The sequence below is a fragment of the Mesoplodon mirus genome, assembly GCF_964341445.2.
Source record: "Mesoplodon mirus genome assembly, chromosome: X".
Lineage (NCBI taxonomy): Eukaryota > Metazoa > Chordata > Mammalia > Artiodactyla > Ziphiidae > Mesoplodon > Mesoplodon mirus.
The window spans coordinates 43,862,138-43,878,305 of record NC_138981.1 but is presented as its reverse complement, the minus strand read 5'-3'; the positions used below and the strand labels follow the sequence as shown (position 1 = coordinate 43,878,305).

Sequence of the window (16,168 nt, the reverse complement as noted above, 5' to 3'; positions counted from 1 at the left end):
TGTTATCTTTTAAAGGCTTTATTGTTTTCCTTTCCCCCAGTACATTTCTTCCAAATGCCTTTTAGCCCCCTTTGTATCTTCTTATGTTGGTTGTCCAAGTTGTTTTATATTTTAGTCAATTCTGTATTGCCATTGCCTGGCACATAATCAACCAGTAAATGTATTGTATGTAGTTCCTACGTTAACTCGAGGACTTAAAGAGAGCCTACTTTAATCCTCATTTTTGAAAAAAGAGGGACTGAGTGAATAAATGAATGAATTTAATACACAGTGAATGTCAAGATACTTCAATGTGTTTTTCTCTCACAAAATAAAATGCAAAACTGGGTGCTGGGTGAAAACCCTACATGATACATTATGGTAAAAGTCATTAAAAACAACTTCCTATTCCTCTTCCCTCCATCCTCCAGTGCTGACCATGTCACCTTGAACAGGACTGTATTGTTACAGGTGTCATTCGAGGATGTGACTGTGGACTTCAGCAGGGAGGAGTGGCAGCACTTGGACCCTGCTCAGAGGCTCCTGTACCGGGATGTGACACTGGAGAACTATAGCCACCTGTGCTCAGTGGGTAAGCACAGCCACCCTATGCACCTGCCAGGGGCCTCAGAGAGGCTGTTTCTATTCTCAGCTGCTGAATGCTCTGGGGCATCTGAAGTGTGTGATGGTGTCATCCTTGATTTGCCCAAGATTCTTCAGTCCTTTTTCATGTCTGTGATTATTACTCTACTCCCAGTGAAATGGGATTACTTTCCTGAAGAACAAATGGAAGTGTCATTGAAATGCTCCGAAACCCAATTAGCTGGACCCAATCCTGTATCATGTCCTGTTAACAGGGTACCAGGTTCCCAAACCAGAGGTCATCTTCAAGTTGGAGCAAGGAGAGGGGCCATGGACGTTGGAGGAGGAAACCCCACATCAGAGCTTCTCAGGTGAGTGAGTGTGACCTAGGCAGATGGGGGACATGGAAATAGATCTCAGTTTCTCTAGAAGAGGCTGATGCCTTTGAAAGGCTCTGAAGATATCCTATCTTGAAGGCTCAAAGCATTTGGAGTTGCTTGGAGAGAGTTGACAGAGCCCCTCCAATATCTGAATGCTTTCTCCAAGTATGACCCTTGCCGATACCCATTGTCTTCTTTGCTTGGCTTTTTGACAAGAAAGCTGTCTCTAATCTCTGTACCATGGATCACATACATACTACCCTATCTTACCTAGGGACTTTTTATTCTTCCTACTTCACTCCCACCCTCTTATCTTAGGTTCTTTCCTTGTACATTAGGTATTTTAAATTTTCTTCCCTTTTATTCCAATTCCTCATATCCATCCCTTATGCCTCCTCCCCCAGGCAACAGATCTAATGTGTTTGGTCTTTGAATTTGTATGATATCCTCTTAAAACCTGAAGTATTGGTTTATAGGTATGTATTTTTAGTATATATAAATTATATTGTGCTACATGTCTTTTTTAAAAACACTCTTTGTTATACATTTTTAAAATTTATTTATTTTCCTTATATTTTTTGGCTGTGTCGGGTCTTAGTTGCAGCACACAGGATCTTCATTGAGGCATGCAGGATGTTTCGTTATGGCCCACGGTCTCTTCATTGTGGCGCTCACGCTTCTTTCTAGCTGTGGCTCGTGGGCTTCTCTCTAGTTGTGGCGTTTGGGTTTTCTCTCTCTAGTTGTGGCACATGGGGTCCAGGGCGCACAGGCTCAGTAGTTGTGGTGCATGGGCTTAGTTGCCCCACGGGCATGTGGGATCTTAGTTCCCCAACCAGGGATAGAACCCGCATCCCCTGCATTGGAAGGCAGATTCTTTACCACTGGACCACCAGGGAAGTCCCTGTGCTACATGTCTTAATTATGTTCCTTTTTTCACTCACCCCTAAGGTCTGTCCATATTGCAGTGCTCATCTGGCTTCATTCCTTCAAATTGCTGCATAGTATTGCACAGTGTGCTAGCACCACATCTTATTGATCCATACACCCAGTGGTGAAACCTAGGTTTTCGTTAACTCCCATTTAAGACAAACAACTCTACAATAAATTTCTACACAGATGTTCTCTTACAAAGTGTGAGAATTTCTCAGGGATGTATATAGAAGAGAGGTTTTGCCTGATCATTGCATATTCTCATACTGAATTTGAGCACTACCATATTCTTCTTGAATTGGCTGCACTAATCTACTCTCCCAGCAATAGGGCACAGGGTTCTTGCTTTCCTCGAGTTTCTGCCAACAATTAGTATTACCAGAGTTTCTCATTTTGGGGCCAACTATGGGTATAAAGTGGTATCTCATTTTTTATTTCTCATTTCTCCAATACCTAGTTTGAGCATTTCATTATTGACCAGTTGTGGTCTCTTTGAGTTTCTCTCCTATGAGTGACCTTGCTCATGTTCCCCTAGTTTTGATTTGTTTCCTGTCTGTTTCGTACTGATTTGCATCCAATTTATTATTTGCCCCCTTTTCCAGCCTTCTCCTCATTATCCCCATAAATGAGGTTGCCCTACGGACCCTGTCTACTGTTCACCAGTCTTTTCTTCATATACGTGCAAGGATTCATCCATCCTGAAATTCTAATGACTCTGTTTTTGACATCTCCAATCTGTTCTTCCCTGGTACTTTAGTACTACATTTAGCTACCCAGAAAGTTCCATTGAGATGTTTCTCTTGCTCCTCACTACATCAGAAATTGGAATCATTACCTCATGTATCAGAAACCCTTCTCACCTTCCAACTTTTCTCACATTTGTCAGTGTTTCTTAAATCTTTCTGTCATTTTAAAGTTAATCACTCTACAGTTCCTACTGCTTTTCCATTTCTGAGAATATCATTTTCAGTTCTCAGTTCATCTTCTTAGTTCCCAGTAATATCACCCAAAACCAGCTCCATATTTTCTTACGCCTGGATTATAATTTTTCTATTACTGATTGTATTTGCTGATTCCATTCTTTTTATTAGTTCACTTCAAAAGCTAACAATAAATTTCATTGCCTAAAATGTTCTATTTATCTTGACATTAGCTTTATGAAGAAACTTACAATTATTCCCCATGACTTAGCATGTGACAATTAAACTCTTCATTCAGAGAGGCAAACAACATGGCCATGTATTTCAAATTCAAATGTGTATCTGTATATTTTGTATAACCTATGCTCAAGTCCATTTTTAACATATTTTATGATTCTATGAGGTTTATTTATGTTAATAGTTCTATGAGTTTTGGGGAATTCCCTGGAGGTCCAGTGGTTAGGACCCAGCGCTTTCACTGCCGGGGCCTGGGTTCGATCCCTGGATGCGGAACAAAAATCCCATAAGCCACGTGATGTGGCCAAAATAATAATAATAATAATAATAATAATTCTATGAGTTTTGACAAATGCATACAGTCATGTAACCACCACCACAATCAAAATATAGAACAAAAATTACCTCAGGTCCCTTTATTGTCACTTCTTCCCACCACTTCCAGACCTGGAAAATACTGATGTCATTTCTGTCTCTATAGTTTTGCCTTTTCCAGAATGTCATATAAATAGAATCATACAGTATGAAACTTTTTGAGCCTGGCTTCTTTCACTTAGCATAAAGTATTCAAAACTCATTCCTACTGTTGTGTTTTCCATAGTTTGTTCCTTTTTTATTGCTGAGTAGTATTCCATAGTATGGATGTATCACAGTTTGTCCATTCACCAGCTGAAGGATATTTGGATGGTTTCCAGTTTTGGTGTTTATGAATAAAGGTGTTATGTTTATATATTTGTTTCCATATTTTGTGTGATGATAAGATTTCATTCACTTGGGTAAATACCTAGGAGTCAGATTGCTGGGCTGTATGGTAAGTATATGTTTAACTTTATTAGAAACTGCCAAACTTTTCCAAAGTGGCTATACAATTTTAAATTCTAACCAGCTATGTATGAGAGTTCCAGTTGATCTTCATTCTCACCAGCACTTGGAATTGTCCATTTAAAAAACTTTTAGCCATTCTAATAGTAAGATAGTTGTATCTTACTGTGGTTTTAATTGGCATTTCCATAATATCTAATATTTGACATCTATATATCTTCTTTGGTGAAGTGTTTGTACAAATCTTTTGCCCAGTTTTCTATAGGGAACATTGTTTTCTTATTGTTGAGTTTTGAAAGTTCATTATATATTATGGACACAAGTTATTTATCAGATATGTGTTTTGCGAATTTTTTTATTTGCTTATCAGTGTCTTTCATGAGGCATTTAAAATTTTGATAAAGTCTAATTTATCTTTTTTCTTATTTTATGGATTGTGCCTTTGGTGTTGTATCTAAGAAATCTTTACCTAATCCAAGGTCCCCCCAAAAATTAGGTCTTACATTTAGTTCTGTGATGCATTTTGCATTAATTTTTATATGTGATTTAAAGTATGGATCAGAGTTTTGTGTTTGTTTGTTTTTGCACATGGCTATCCAATCATTTTAGCATCATTTATTTAAATAAAAAAGCTACCCTCCTCTCAACTGAATTGCCTTTGCACCTTTATTGAAGATCAGTTGTCATATATATGTGGGTCTCTTTCTGGACTCTTCATTCTGTTCCATTGATCTATTCATGTATCTTTACACCATTCCCACACTGTCTTGATTAGTGTAGCTATGTAATAAATTTGAAATCATGTCATATTAGTCCTCCAACTTTGTTCTTCTCTTTCAAATTGTTTTGGCTATTCTAAGTACTTTGTGTATCCATTTGAATTTTACAGTCAATTTTCAATTTCTATGAAAGTGAATTTTGATTGTGATTACATTGAATCTATAAATCAGTTTGGAGAGAATTAACATCTTAACATTATCAACTCTTCCAATCCAAATATATAAATGATTTGATAATTTTTTATATTGCAAACTGATTACCACCATAGTATTAGCCAACACCTCCATCCCATCCCATAGTTACCATTTCTTTTTTGTGGTGAGAACATTTAAGGTCTACTCTCTAGGCAACATTCAAGTATATGACACAGTATCATTATCTATAGTCACCATGCAGCACATTAGATTCCCAGAACTTGTTCATCTTATAACTGGAAGTTTGTACCCTTTGACCAATAGCTCTCCATTCCCTCCACCCTCCAGTCCCCGGGAACCACCACTCTACTCTCTGTTTCTCTGAGTTTGGCTTTCTTAGACTCCACATACAACTGATAATACCATGCAGTATTTGTCTTTCTCTGACTTATTTCACTTAGCATGATGCCCTCAATGTTCAGACAAGTTGTAGCACATGGCACAATGTCCTTCTTTCTCATGGCTGAATAATATTCCATTGTATATATATACCACATCTTTATCCATTCAGTGTGGACAGACTCTTGGGTTGTTTTCATATCTTGCTATTGTGAATAATGCTGCAATGAACATGGGAGTGCAGATATCTCTAAGAGATCCTGATTTCAATTCCTTCGGATATATAACCAGAAGTGGAATTGCTGGATCATATGATAGGTCTCTTGTGAATTTTTTGAGGAAACTCCATACTGTTTTCCATAGTAGCAGCACCAATTTACACTCCCACCAACAGTGCACAAGTGTTCCCTTTTCTCCACACCCTCATCAGCATTTGTTATCCCTTGTCTTTTTGATGAAAGCCATTCTAACCAGTGTGAGGTGATATCTCGTGGTTTTGACTTGCATTTCCCTGAGGATTACTGATATCAAGCACCTTTTCATGTACCTGTTTGCCATTTGTATGTCTTCTTTGGAAAACTGTCCAATTCTTCTGCCCATTTTTTAATCAGTTTGTTTTTTGCTATTGAGCTGTATATGTTCTTTATATATTTTGCATATTAACTCCTTATCAGATATATGATTTGTAAATATCTTCTCCCATTCCATAGGTTGCCTTTTCATTTTGTTGATTGTTTCCTTTGCTGTGCATTTTTAATGTTTTCTTGATGTCTGCCATATTTGATAGTGTTCCCCTAATCTGACTCTTTATTCTGTGCTCTATGTATTTAGATGATACATTTTCACCTTGTGATCAGATTTCACTATTTCATGAAATGGCTCTTAATTACTCCAGAATATATGGCTTTCTTTTTTCTCATCCTCCATCCCACAGGAACTCACAGAAAACATAGGATTTTAGACTGTGTGGTAACTACGGCTTTTTTTTACCTCTAAGTTTTTAGAAAGCTCCCAGAATTAAGAGCCTATTTCTCAGATTCACAGACATAGAGAACATACTTGTGGTTGCCAAGTGGGGGAGGGGTGGACTGGGAGTTTGGGATTAACAGATGCAAACTATTATATATAGAATGGATAAACAACAAGGTCTAACTGTATAGCACAGGGAACTATATTCAATATCCTGTGATAAACCATAATGAAAAAGAATTTTAAAAAAGATCCATTCTTACACTGAAAAAAAAAGAACCTGTTTCTTATTGTATATAACTTGGGACCTTATCAGGAGAGAGAAACCACATACTAATCTGAACATGGGAAGTTTAACAAAGAATTATTAGTGCCACTGCAATGAGAAGCCCATGCATCACAACGAAGAGTAGCCCCCGCTCGCTGCAACTAGAGAAAGCCCACATGCAGCAACAAAGACCCAACGCAGCCAAAAATAAATAAATAAATGTATATTTTTTAAAAAAGAATTATCAGCTATTGTGGGATTGAGGTAACAAGGGATTAGCCAGTAAAAGTAAAGAGAACTCTAAAGAATAAAGGAATAGCAAATTAGTGTGGCAGAGTATCTCTAAGGCTGTGAAGGAATACCCAAGGAAGTGCCTCTCCTGCTTCCCAGGGATGAATCCAGACCTTATAGGGAGGGCATATCCACAGCTCACAGCATGGCAGCTGTTGTGCCACACTGATTGAACTTACTGGAAATCTACCCTCTGCGGTTCCAGAAAAAGCTGATCATAGGGAAGTGTCTCATTGGAAATATTCCACTACAAGCCATCTGAGAGGGGTGCCAGGGTAAACTGCTGGGTGCTGGGTGCTGCTGGCTGCAATGCACTGCAGAAGCTGGGTGCTTGGGAAGCCATATGAGTGACAGGAGCTGGGTGCTAAAAAAGTGACCTGCACTGCAAGATCTGGGTGCCTGGGAAGCTGCATGTGCATTAGGAGCCAGATGCTGCTGAAGCCACCACACTGCTGAAGCCTGGTAATAGACAAGCTGCCCTTGCTGGAGGAGCCTGCTGAGTGAGCTCACTAGAACCAGGAAGCAAAACCCCTTCCTCCAGTGTTTCCCCATCACCCTGTATTGACAAGGTTCAACATCATGCCAGATGGCAAAGGAAAAGACTCAGATCCATTTTTGTAGAGCGGGCAAGAAAGGGTGAAAGGCAAAAAATTGATAACTGTAACACATTCTTCAGTTTTCTGAAGCCAAGCATGGAAAATATTTAGTAAACTTAAATTTATTGAATTTGGGGAGATAGGCAGAGGAGGATATTTTTCTCTCTTTCAGAAGGTTCCTTCAAATATCTGATCAGAGGAATTCAAAAGACCATAGATTATATTTGGAAAGGGAAGATAATTGCATGAAATGTTAATAATTTCAGGCTTTGTGTGTTAATTCTCTCTGTTATAACACAAAACTGTGCCAAATTTAGTATCAATATGAGTGGTACTGTGTCTGCTTTATATATTCATAGCAGATATAACCTCCCTAGAGGTGTACTAAAATTAGAGCTGATATCAAGGACAATACCTTCTGAATATGCACAGAGGAGCAAAGCAACAAGCTTAATATAACTGTATCCTCCCTTACATAAGCATTCTCAGGTGAATGGGTGCATTCAACAAATCAACTCTGATCTTGTTGGGTCATTCAAGGACCATGTTCCAAGTTATTGCTCTGCCATCTCCTAGAGTATTGTTGTCAGCTGGGTGGTTGATGTTGGGTCATTGTTGAGTCCTCTGGGATGGGGAAAGGGGAATGGGGGAGATTTGCCCACTGTCTTAAAGCCTGGCCTAGGAGTGGTACATATCACTTCTGCTCATATTCCACTGGTGAGGACAAAGTGAGACTGGTAAACGTAATTCCCAGCTATGTTCTATTACTATAAAAGAAGAGGTGAATAGATTTTGGTGGATGGCTTGTAGTTTCTGCCATAAATGGTTTGCCCTCTCTTATTTGACACTTGTTGAAAGCATATATTTTTCCTATAGATATAGAGGAATTGGTATTTGAAGACTATAAGTTTAATGTAGATGCTCATAATGGTTCAGAGGGAAAAGCAAGAGGAAGCAGAGATTATTAATGTTTTAGACCTAATATGTAATAAGGACATACATTCTGAAATATTTCTTCCATTCAGGCTTACCTTTAACAGACTTCAGTTTCTTCTTCTGGTTACTCTACTCACTGTCCTGACTTCCTACATAGTGGATATGGATTCCCAGGTTCAAATCCCATCTCTTATTTATTTAGCTATTTTTTTAAATTAATTATTATTTTTTTTTTTTTGCTGTGTTGCATCTTCGTTTCTGTGTGAGGGCTTTCTCTAGTTGTGACAAGCAGGGGCCACTCTTCATCGCGGTGCATGGGCCTCTCACTATCGTGGCCTCTCTTGTTGCAGAGCACAGGCTCCAGATGCGCAGGCTCAGTAGTTGTGGCTCACGGGCCTAGTTGCTCCACGGCATGTGGGATCCTCCAAGACCAGGGCTCGAACCTGTGTCCCCTGCATTAGCAGGCAGATTCTCAACCACTGCGCCACCAGGGAAGCCCTATTTAGCTATTTGATCTTCAGCAAGTTACATAACTTCTCTGTGCTTCTGTTTTCTCATCTGTGAAACATGATTGATAATGATAGCTACCTCTTAGGGTTTAGTGAAGATTAAATGAGCTACTTTGTGTAAAGCACTTGGAAGTGCCTGGTGCATCATAAATGGTATATAATTGTTTTGCATAGAGTAAGTGTTCTAGAAGAATTTCATATTACTACATTATTACTACTTTCACTATTGTCATAAGGACTCTTCCATTTCTCTGTTCATCCTGTCCAAACTCCATGTACCCTCTATTCTCTGATAATTGTTCTGGAGTCATTTTCATTTTTTTCTCTTTCTTTTTAGATGAGGATAATGGGCAAACCCAACAACAGAGAATTTCTGGAGAAGTTTCATTACATTGTGAGAAATTTGGTCAGTCCATAGGCAATGATTCATTGTGTTCCATTTTAGAAGAACTGTGGCAAGATAATGACCGGCTAGAGAGATATCAAGAAAACCAAAATAACCCTTTAAGTCATGTGAAAGTGTTGATTAAGGAGAGGGGCTATGAATGTAAAAACATTGAAAAAATAATTCAAGTGAGTACCAGGCTTGTTCCTTCCATTAAAAGACTCCATAACTATGACACATTTGGAAAGAGTTTGAAGCATACTTTAAACTTACATAATCATAATAAAAGCAATGCAACAAAGAACTTTGATAAGATTTTTAGAAATGGTAACAATTTTGCCCATAGCTCTTCCTCTACTAAGAATGAGAATGCTAATACAGGAGCAAACTCCTGTGAACTTAATCAATGTGAAAAACATCTTGGCCACAAACAAGTTCTCACCCACCATCAGAAAATTCATACTGAAGAGAAACTTTATGTGTGTACTCAATACGTACAGACGTTCACCCAAAAGTCACATCTTTTTGAGCATCAGAGAATTCATGCTGGAGAAAAATCCCATGAATGCCACAAGCGTGGGAATGTCTTCACTCAGAAGCTGCAAACTGAGGTACCTCAAAGTGTTTACACAAGAGAGAAACCTTTTATATGTACTCAATGTGGGAAGGCCTTTACACTCAGGTCAAACCTCATTACACATCAGAAAATTCATACTGGGCAGAAACCCTATAAATGCAGTGAATGTGGAAAAGCCTTTTTCCACAGATCATATCTCTTTAGACATATGAGAATTCATACAGGAGAAAAACCTTATGAATGCAGTGAATGTGGAAGAGGCTTCTCCCAGAATTCTGACCTCAGTATACATCAGAAAACTCATACTGGAGAGAAACACTATGCATGCAGTGAATGCGGGAAAGCCTTCACAAGAAAATCAGCACTCAGGATGCATCAAAGAATTCACACAGGAGAGAAACCTTATGTATGCACTGAATGTGGGAAGGCCTTCATCCAGAAATCCCATTTCAATACACATCAGAGAATTCATACTGGAGAAAAACCTTATGAATGCAGTGACTGTGGGAAATCGTTCATTAAGAAATCACAACTCCATGTGCATCAAAGAATTCATACAGGAGAAAAACCTTATATATGTACAGAATGTGGAAAGGTCTTTACTCATAGGACAAATCTTACTACACATCAGAAAACTCATACTGGAGAGAAACCGTATATGTGTGCTGAATGTGGAAAGGCTTTCAGTGATCAGTCAAATCTCATTAAACACCAGAAAACTCATACTGGAGAGAAACCCTATAAATGCAATGGCTGTGGAAAGGCCTTCATATGGAAGTCACGCCTCAAAATACATCAGAAATCTCATATTGGAGAGAGACACTATGAATGCAATGAATGTGGAAAAGCCTTTATCCAGAAATCAACACTCAGTGTGCATCAGAGAATCCATACAGGAGAGAAACCCTATGCTTGTCCTGAATGTGGGAAGGCCTTCATCCAGAAATCACACTTCATTGCACATCATAGAATTCATACTGGAGAGAAGCCTTATGAATGTAGTGACTGTGGGAAATGCTTCACGAAGAAGTCACAACTCCGGGTGCATCAGAAGATTCACACAGGAGAGAAACCCAATATATGTGCTGAATGTGGAAAGGCCTTCACTGACAGGTCAAATCTCATAACACACCAGAAAATCCATACTAGAGAGAAACCCTATAAATGCAGTGACTGTGGAAAAACCTTCACCTGGAAGTCACGCCTTAATATCCATCAGAAATCTCATACTGGAGAGAGACACTATGAATGCAGTAAATGTGGGAAAGCTTTCATCCAGAAAGCAACACTAAGTTTGCATCAGATAATTCATACAGGGAAGAAACCTTATGCTTGTACAGAATGTCAGAAGGCCTTCACTGACAGGTCAAATCTCATTAAACACCAGAAAACTCATAGTGGAGAAAAACTCTATAAAGACAGTGGCTGAAAATGCCTTCAGCTGGAAATCACAACTGGATATGCATCAGCTGTCTCATAGTGGAGAGACGAGGAGTGCCTGATGCATCAATCATTGTGCAGGGGGAGTAGATATGACAGACTACAAACAGCCTAAGTGAACAGAAGGCAAACAAAGCCAAGTATCCTTCAGTCAGGTGGAATACAAGTTGATATGCAATTATATGCATAGGGAGACACTTCGATAAAGCATTTGAGCAATAGCCCTGTTTGGTTTTATGATTCACACAGGTACTCTCAATCTCCTGCAAATGGTAGAAATAGAGACCCCAGGAGATGACTTGTAATCTCCTGTGTTTCACTTTTTGGATAAAGGGCTTTATAAATTCAGCACTGATTTGTCCTTCATACCTTGGGATGTAAAAGTCCTTAATCCTGGCCATTTTTTTTCAAATTTCTAGGGTGGAGAGAAGAGTATTCATTGTTCAAACACCTCCAGGGCACTGAAGTCAAGGCAAAAACCAATTTGGGAATGTATAATAGATCTATGAGTAGAAGCCAGAAGTTTTTGTTATCATTGACATTTAAGACACAGAAAGTATTGCCCTGAGGAACCGTTCTTTCTCTTCCCTTTGAGAAGTCACCATGGTATATTTTTTTAAAATTAAATAGAATTTTAAAACTTAAAGTCTGACTTTATGCATTGGCAAATTAAGCATAGCTCTAGCCTATGTTACAGGAATAGAGTTATTAAATGTTACACACACCTAAAGGTGGCAATTGTTCCCTCATTAATTCTATGCTGTGGCAGCAGGTGATTCGCACTCAAAAATGGTAGGCATACCTTCTAACCTGTACCCCAAAAGCTATCATTTATGTAAGCTGCAGACCATAAACTTCTTATCCCCTTAGTAACCCTAAGACAATGAAACTGAGCCACAACACTCTGGACTTCCCGTCTCATCCACTGAAGCTTCTGCTTTCTTTGGGATTTCTGTTTGAAAAACAATGGTTAAGAAATTGGATTTCAATACATAAAACTTTGGTGGTTTTTCTTCCAATTTAGTTAATTTGATATATTCATTTTCTACATGCACATTAAGAGTAATTTTGTATAGATTGCTATGGGATAAAGTCATGTTGCATTGTAGTTTTTTAGCCTAAGATATGATTATAGTTTATTATAGTTGAATAACTGGAAGACTTCTCTAGAAAGAACACTGCTTTTTTTTTAAAGCACTGATATATAAACGCTTTCTTGATTTCAATTAAATGTTTTTTGCAATACTCATAAGAAAGGGTCTTTCTTTCTAGCTTGTAATTTTCTTTTGTTTTTAAATCTTTTTATTAAAGTATAATGCATACAGAAAATGCATATATCATAAGCATACAGCTCAATGAATTCTCACAAACTGAACACTGATCAAGAAACAGAACATGACCAGCACCCCAGAAAAACTCCCTGTGCTCCCTTCCAGGCCTTACTGTCCACCTACCCCACCAGGTAAACACTACCCTGACTTAAATAGCTTTGTCTGCTTGGTATTTTGTATAAATTGAGTCAAACAATTATATTTCATATTTTGGTAATATACTCTTAAGTGTCTATCTTCTTTCATTCACATTGTAAATATGAGATTTGTCCAAATTGTTAAATGTAGTTATGGATAATTCATTCTTATTGTCATGTTATATTCCATTCTGTGAATACTCTACAATATATTTATCCATTCTATTGTTAATGGACATTTGTGTTGTTTGCAGCTTGGGGCTATTGGGAATAGTGCTACTATAAATACTTTAGTACCTATCTATTGGTGAACATATCTATGAACTTCTGTTAGGTATATATCTAGGAGTTGAACTGCCAGGCTATATGGTGTCCATGCTCAGCTAGTTTATAAAACTAGTTTTCCAAAGTGGCTTCACCAATGTACACTCCCACCAGCACAGCATATGAGTTCTATTTGCTCCACATCCTTGTCAACACTTGGTATTTTCCATCATTTTTACTGTAGCCATTATGGTGGATGTATAGTGATATCTCAGTGTGATTTAATTTTTATTTCCTTATCCTCCAATCCCACCATCTTCCCAAGACAGTTGACTGATATCTCAGATCTGAAACCCAGGCATGGCTCTCATGTGACTGTACCATTTTACATCTCACCAGCAATAGTAAGCAATTAGTAACTTTAAATCTTTCCACACAAAAATGCCCAAAGCTTGATGGTTTAACTGGTTAATTGCATTAAATATTTGAGGAGAAATAATATCAACACTCCACAAAATCTTTCAGAAAATAGAGGAGGAAGGAACACTCCCCAACTCTATGAGGCCAGTATTACCCTGATACTTAAGCCATACAAACACATCACAAGAAAATAAAACTACAGACCAACATTCCTCATGAACATAGATGTAAAAATCTTCAACAAAATATTAGCAAAATGAATCCAGCAACATATAAAAGGATTATACATCATGACCAATGGGGTTTATTCCAGTGATATAAGGCTGCTTCAACATTCAAAAATCAGTCAACGCAATCTACCATATTATATATACAAGGTAAAGAAGAAAAATCATATGGTCTACAAATTCAATACAACTTTGTCAAATTTCCAGCAGACTTTGTTCCCCAGAAATTGATAAGCTAATCCTAATATTTATATAGAAATAGCAAAGACCAAGATTAGCAAACAGGAATTTGCCAAAAAGCAAAGTGGAAGGACAGTAACCTCTCAATTTCAAAACTATAAAACTACAGTAATCAAGACAGTATGGTACTGGCATGGGGATAGAGACATAGATCAATGGAACAGAACAGAGAGTCTAGGAATAAACCCTGATACTTATGGTAAAAGTATTTTTTACAAAAGTGTGAAGGCAATTCATTGGGGAAATAAAAGTATTTTCAACGTTTGGTGCAAGAATAATTACATATCCACATGCAAAAAGATGAATTTAAATCTTACTTCACACCATACTAAAAATTAACAAAAAATGGATCAGATATGTAAATACAAAAGCTAAAACTATAAAAGTTTTAGCAGAAAACATAGGAGAATAATCTCTGTGACCTTGTACTAGGCAAGGAATTCTTAAGTAGGACACCAAGAGCATGATCCATAAAGAAAAGATGATAAGTTGACTTCATCAAAATGAAAAAGGTTTAAACTTCAAAAGGTACCATTAAGAAAATGAAAAGACAAAGCACAGACAGGGAGAAAACACTTGTAAATCATTTACCTGATAAAGGACTTGTATCCAGAATATATACAGAACACTTACAACTCAATAAAAAGAGGACAAGCAACCCAGTTTAAAATTAGGCTGAAGATTTGAAGAGATATTCACCAAAAAATATATACAAATAAGCACATGAAGAGATGCCCAACATCATTTGTCATTAGAGAAATTCTAATTAAAACCACAATGAAATACCACTTTATATGTACTAAAACAGCTAAAATTAAAAAACAATTATAATAAATGTTGGCAAGGATATGGAAAATCAGGAACTCTCCTACATTTCTGGTGTGACTGCATTAAAATGGTATAGCCATTTTGGAGAAGTTTGGCAGTTTCTTAAAAAGTTGATCATAAATTTACCAGAGGACCCAGTACTGCCATTCCCATTATCTACCCAAAAGATATGTAATGTTTTCATGCAAACACTTACACTTGAAAATTCATAACAGCATTATTCATACAAGACAAAAAGTGGAGACAATCCAAATGTCCATCAACCAGCAAGTAGATTAAAAAATGTGGTATATTCAGCAATAAAAAAGAACAAATATTAATAAATACTACAGCATGAACTGTTCAACTATGGGTGAACTTCAAAAATATGCTAAGTGAAAGAAGTGAGACATAAAAGATCTAGTATTGTATTTGCCTATTGTATTTATATGAAATGTCCGCAAAAGTAAAATTTACAGAGATCTGTAGATTAGTGGTTGTCTGGGTGTGAGAATGGGAATCGTCATTAACTGTTAATTAGTACAAGGAATCTTATTGGGGTGATTAAAATGTTATAGAACTTGATTGTGATGATGGTTGCACAACTAGGTAAATTTAATAAAGGTCTTTGAGGTGATCCTTAATTCCATTCCTGTTTAAACATCTGGGTTCCCTGCCATAACATCTGTTGCCACCCATATCTAGAATGAAGTGTTGTCTTGGAGCCTATTGTACATTTAAGAATAAACTTTTGTTTTTTTAAAAAAGGTCATTGAACTGTACAATTTAAATATGGATCCTAAATTATACCTCAATAAAGTTGTTTCTTTTTCAGAGTTGTTTTGGCTATTCTATGTCCTTTACATTTCCATATAAATTGTAGAATAAGTTTGTTCATTTCAACAACAAAAAAAGCTGCTGTGATTTTTATTGAGGTTGGTTTGAATCTATAGATCCATTTGGGGAGAATTGAAATGTTAACAACATTGAGTTTTCTGACCCATAAATAAGGTATATCTCTCTGTTTAATTTCTCTCAACAATATTTTGTAATTTTCAGTGTACAGGTCTTTCACATCTGACAAGTTATTCCCTAACTATTTCACATTTTGATGCCATTTTACTTGGTGTTGTCTTATTTCCACTTTATTGTGTAGTATTCATTTTTTGTTTCAATTACTTATTGTTAATTACTAGTATATAGAAAAGCAATTGATGTTTGTATGCTTATCTTGTGCAGAAGTTGGAACAGTCCCACACAAGACTGCCCTCACTTCTGACACCAATTGCAAGTTCAAGGGTTCACCCTCAGTTTCAATAATTCAAATCCATCCTGTAAAGCCATTACATGCATTTTCATATTTTTATACCAATTTGATTACTCTTCCTCTCTGATCTACCTCTATTTATACCTTATGATAAACTTGTGTGGAACTATTTAGCATAAAGATTAGCTGACGGTTAGCTAAATCCAATTCTTCCTCAAGCTAGTCATTTGCCATCAGTGTTATATCCTGAAAAGTCTTTAACTCAATTTCCCCATGTATTTGACCATCAATATAAATATAGTCTCAGCAACAACAGCAGTGTTACACCATATTATAACATG

At 37.1% G+C, this 16,168-nt stretch overlaps 1 protein-coding gene across 4 annotated transcripts in view; it reads left to right on the top strand.

The window, feature by feature from the left end:
* The window catches only part of ZNF41 (zinc finger protein 41), a 59,252-nt gene extending 43,856 nt beyond the window's left edge, over window positions 1-15,396 (top strand). For all 4 annotated transcript variants that reach the window (XM_082610762.1, XM_082610765.1, XM_082610764.1 and 1 more), the window contains 3 exons: window positions 451-571; window positions 837-932; window positions 9,070-15,396. In XM_082610762.1, the coding sequence (XP_082466888.1) occupies window positions 451-571; window positions 837-932; window positions 9,070-11,123 (2,271 nt within the window). In that variant the 3' untranslated portion in view covers window positions 11,124-15,396. The remainder of the gene's footprint in view (window positions 1-450; window positions 572-836; window positions 933-9,069) is intronic.
* Window positions 15,397-16,168: the final 772 nt, after the last annotated feature.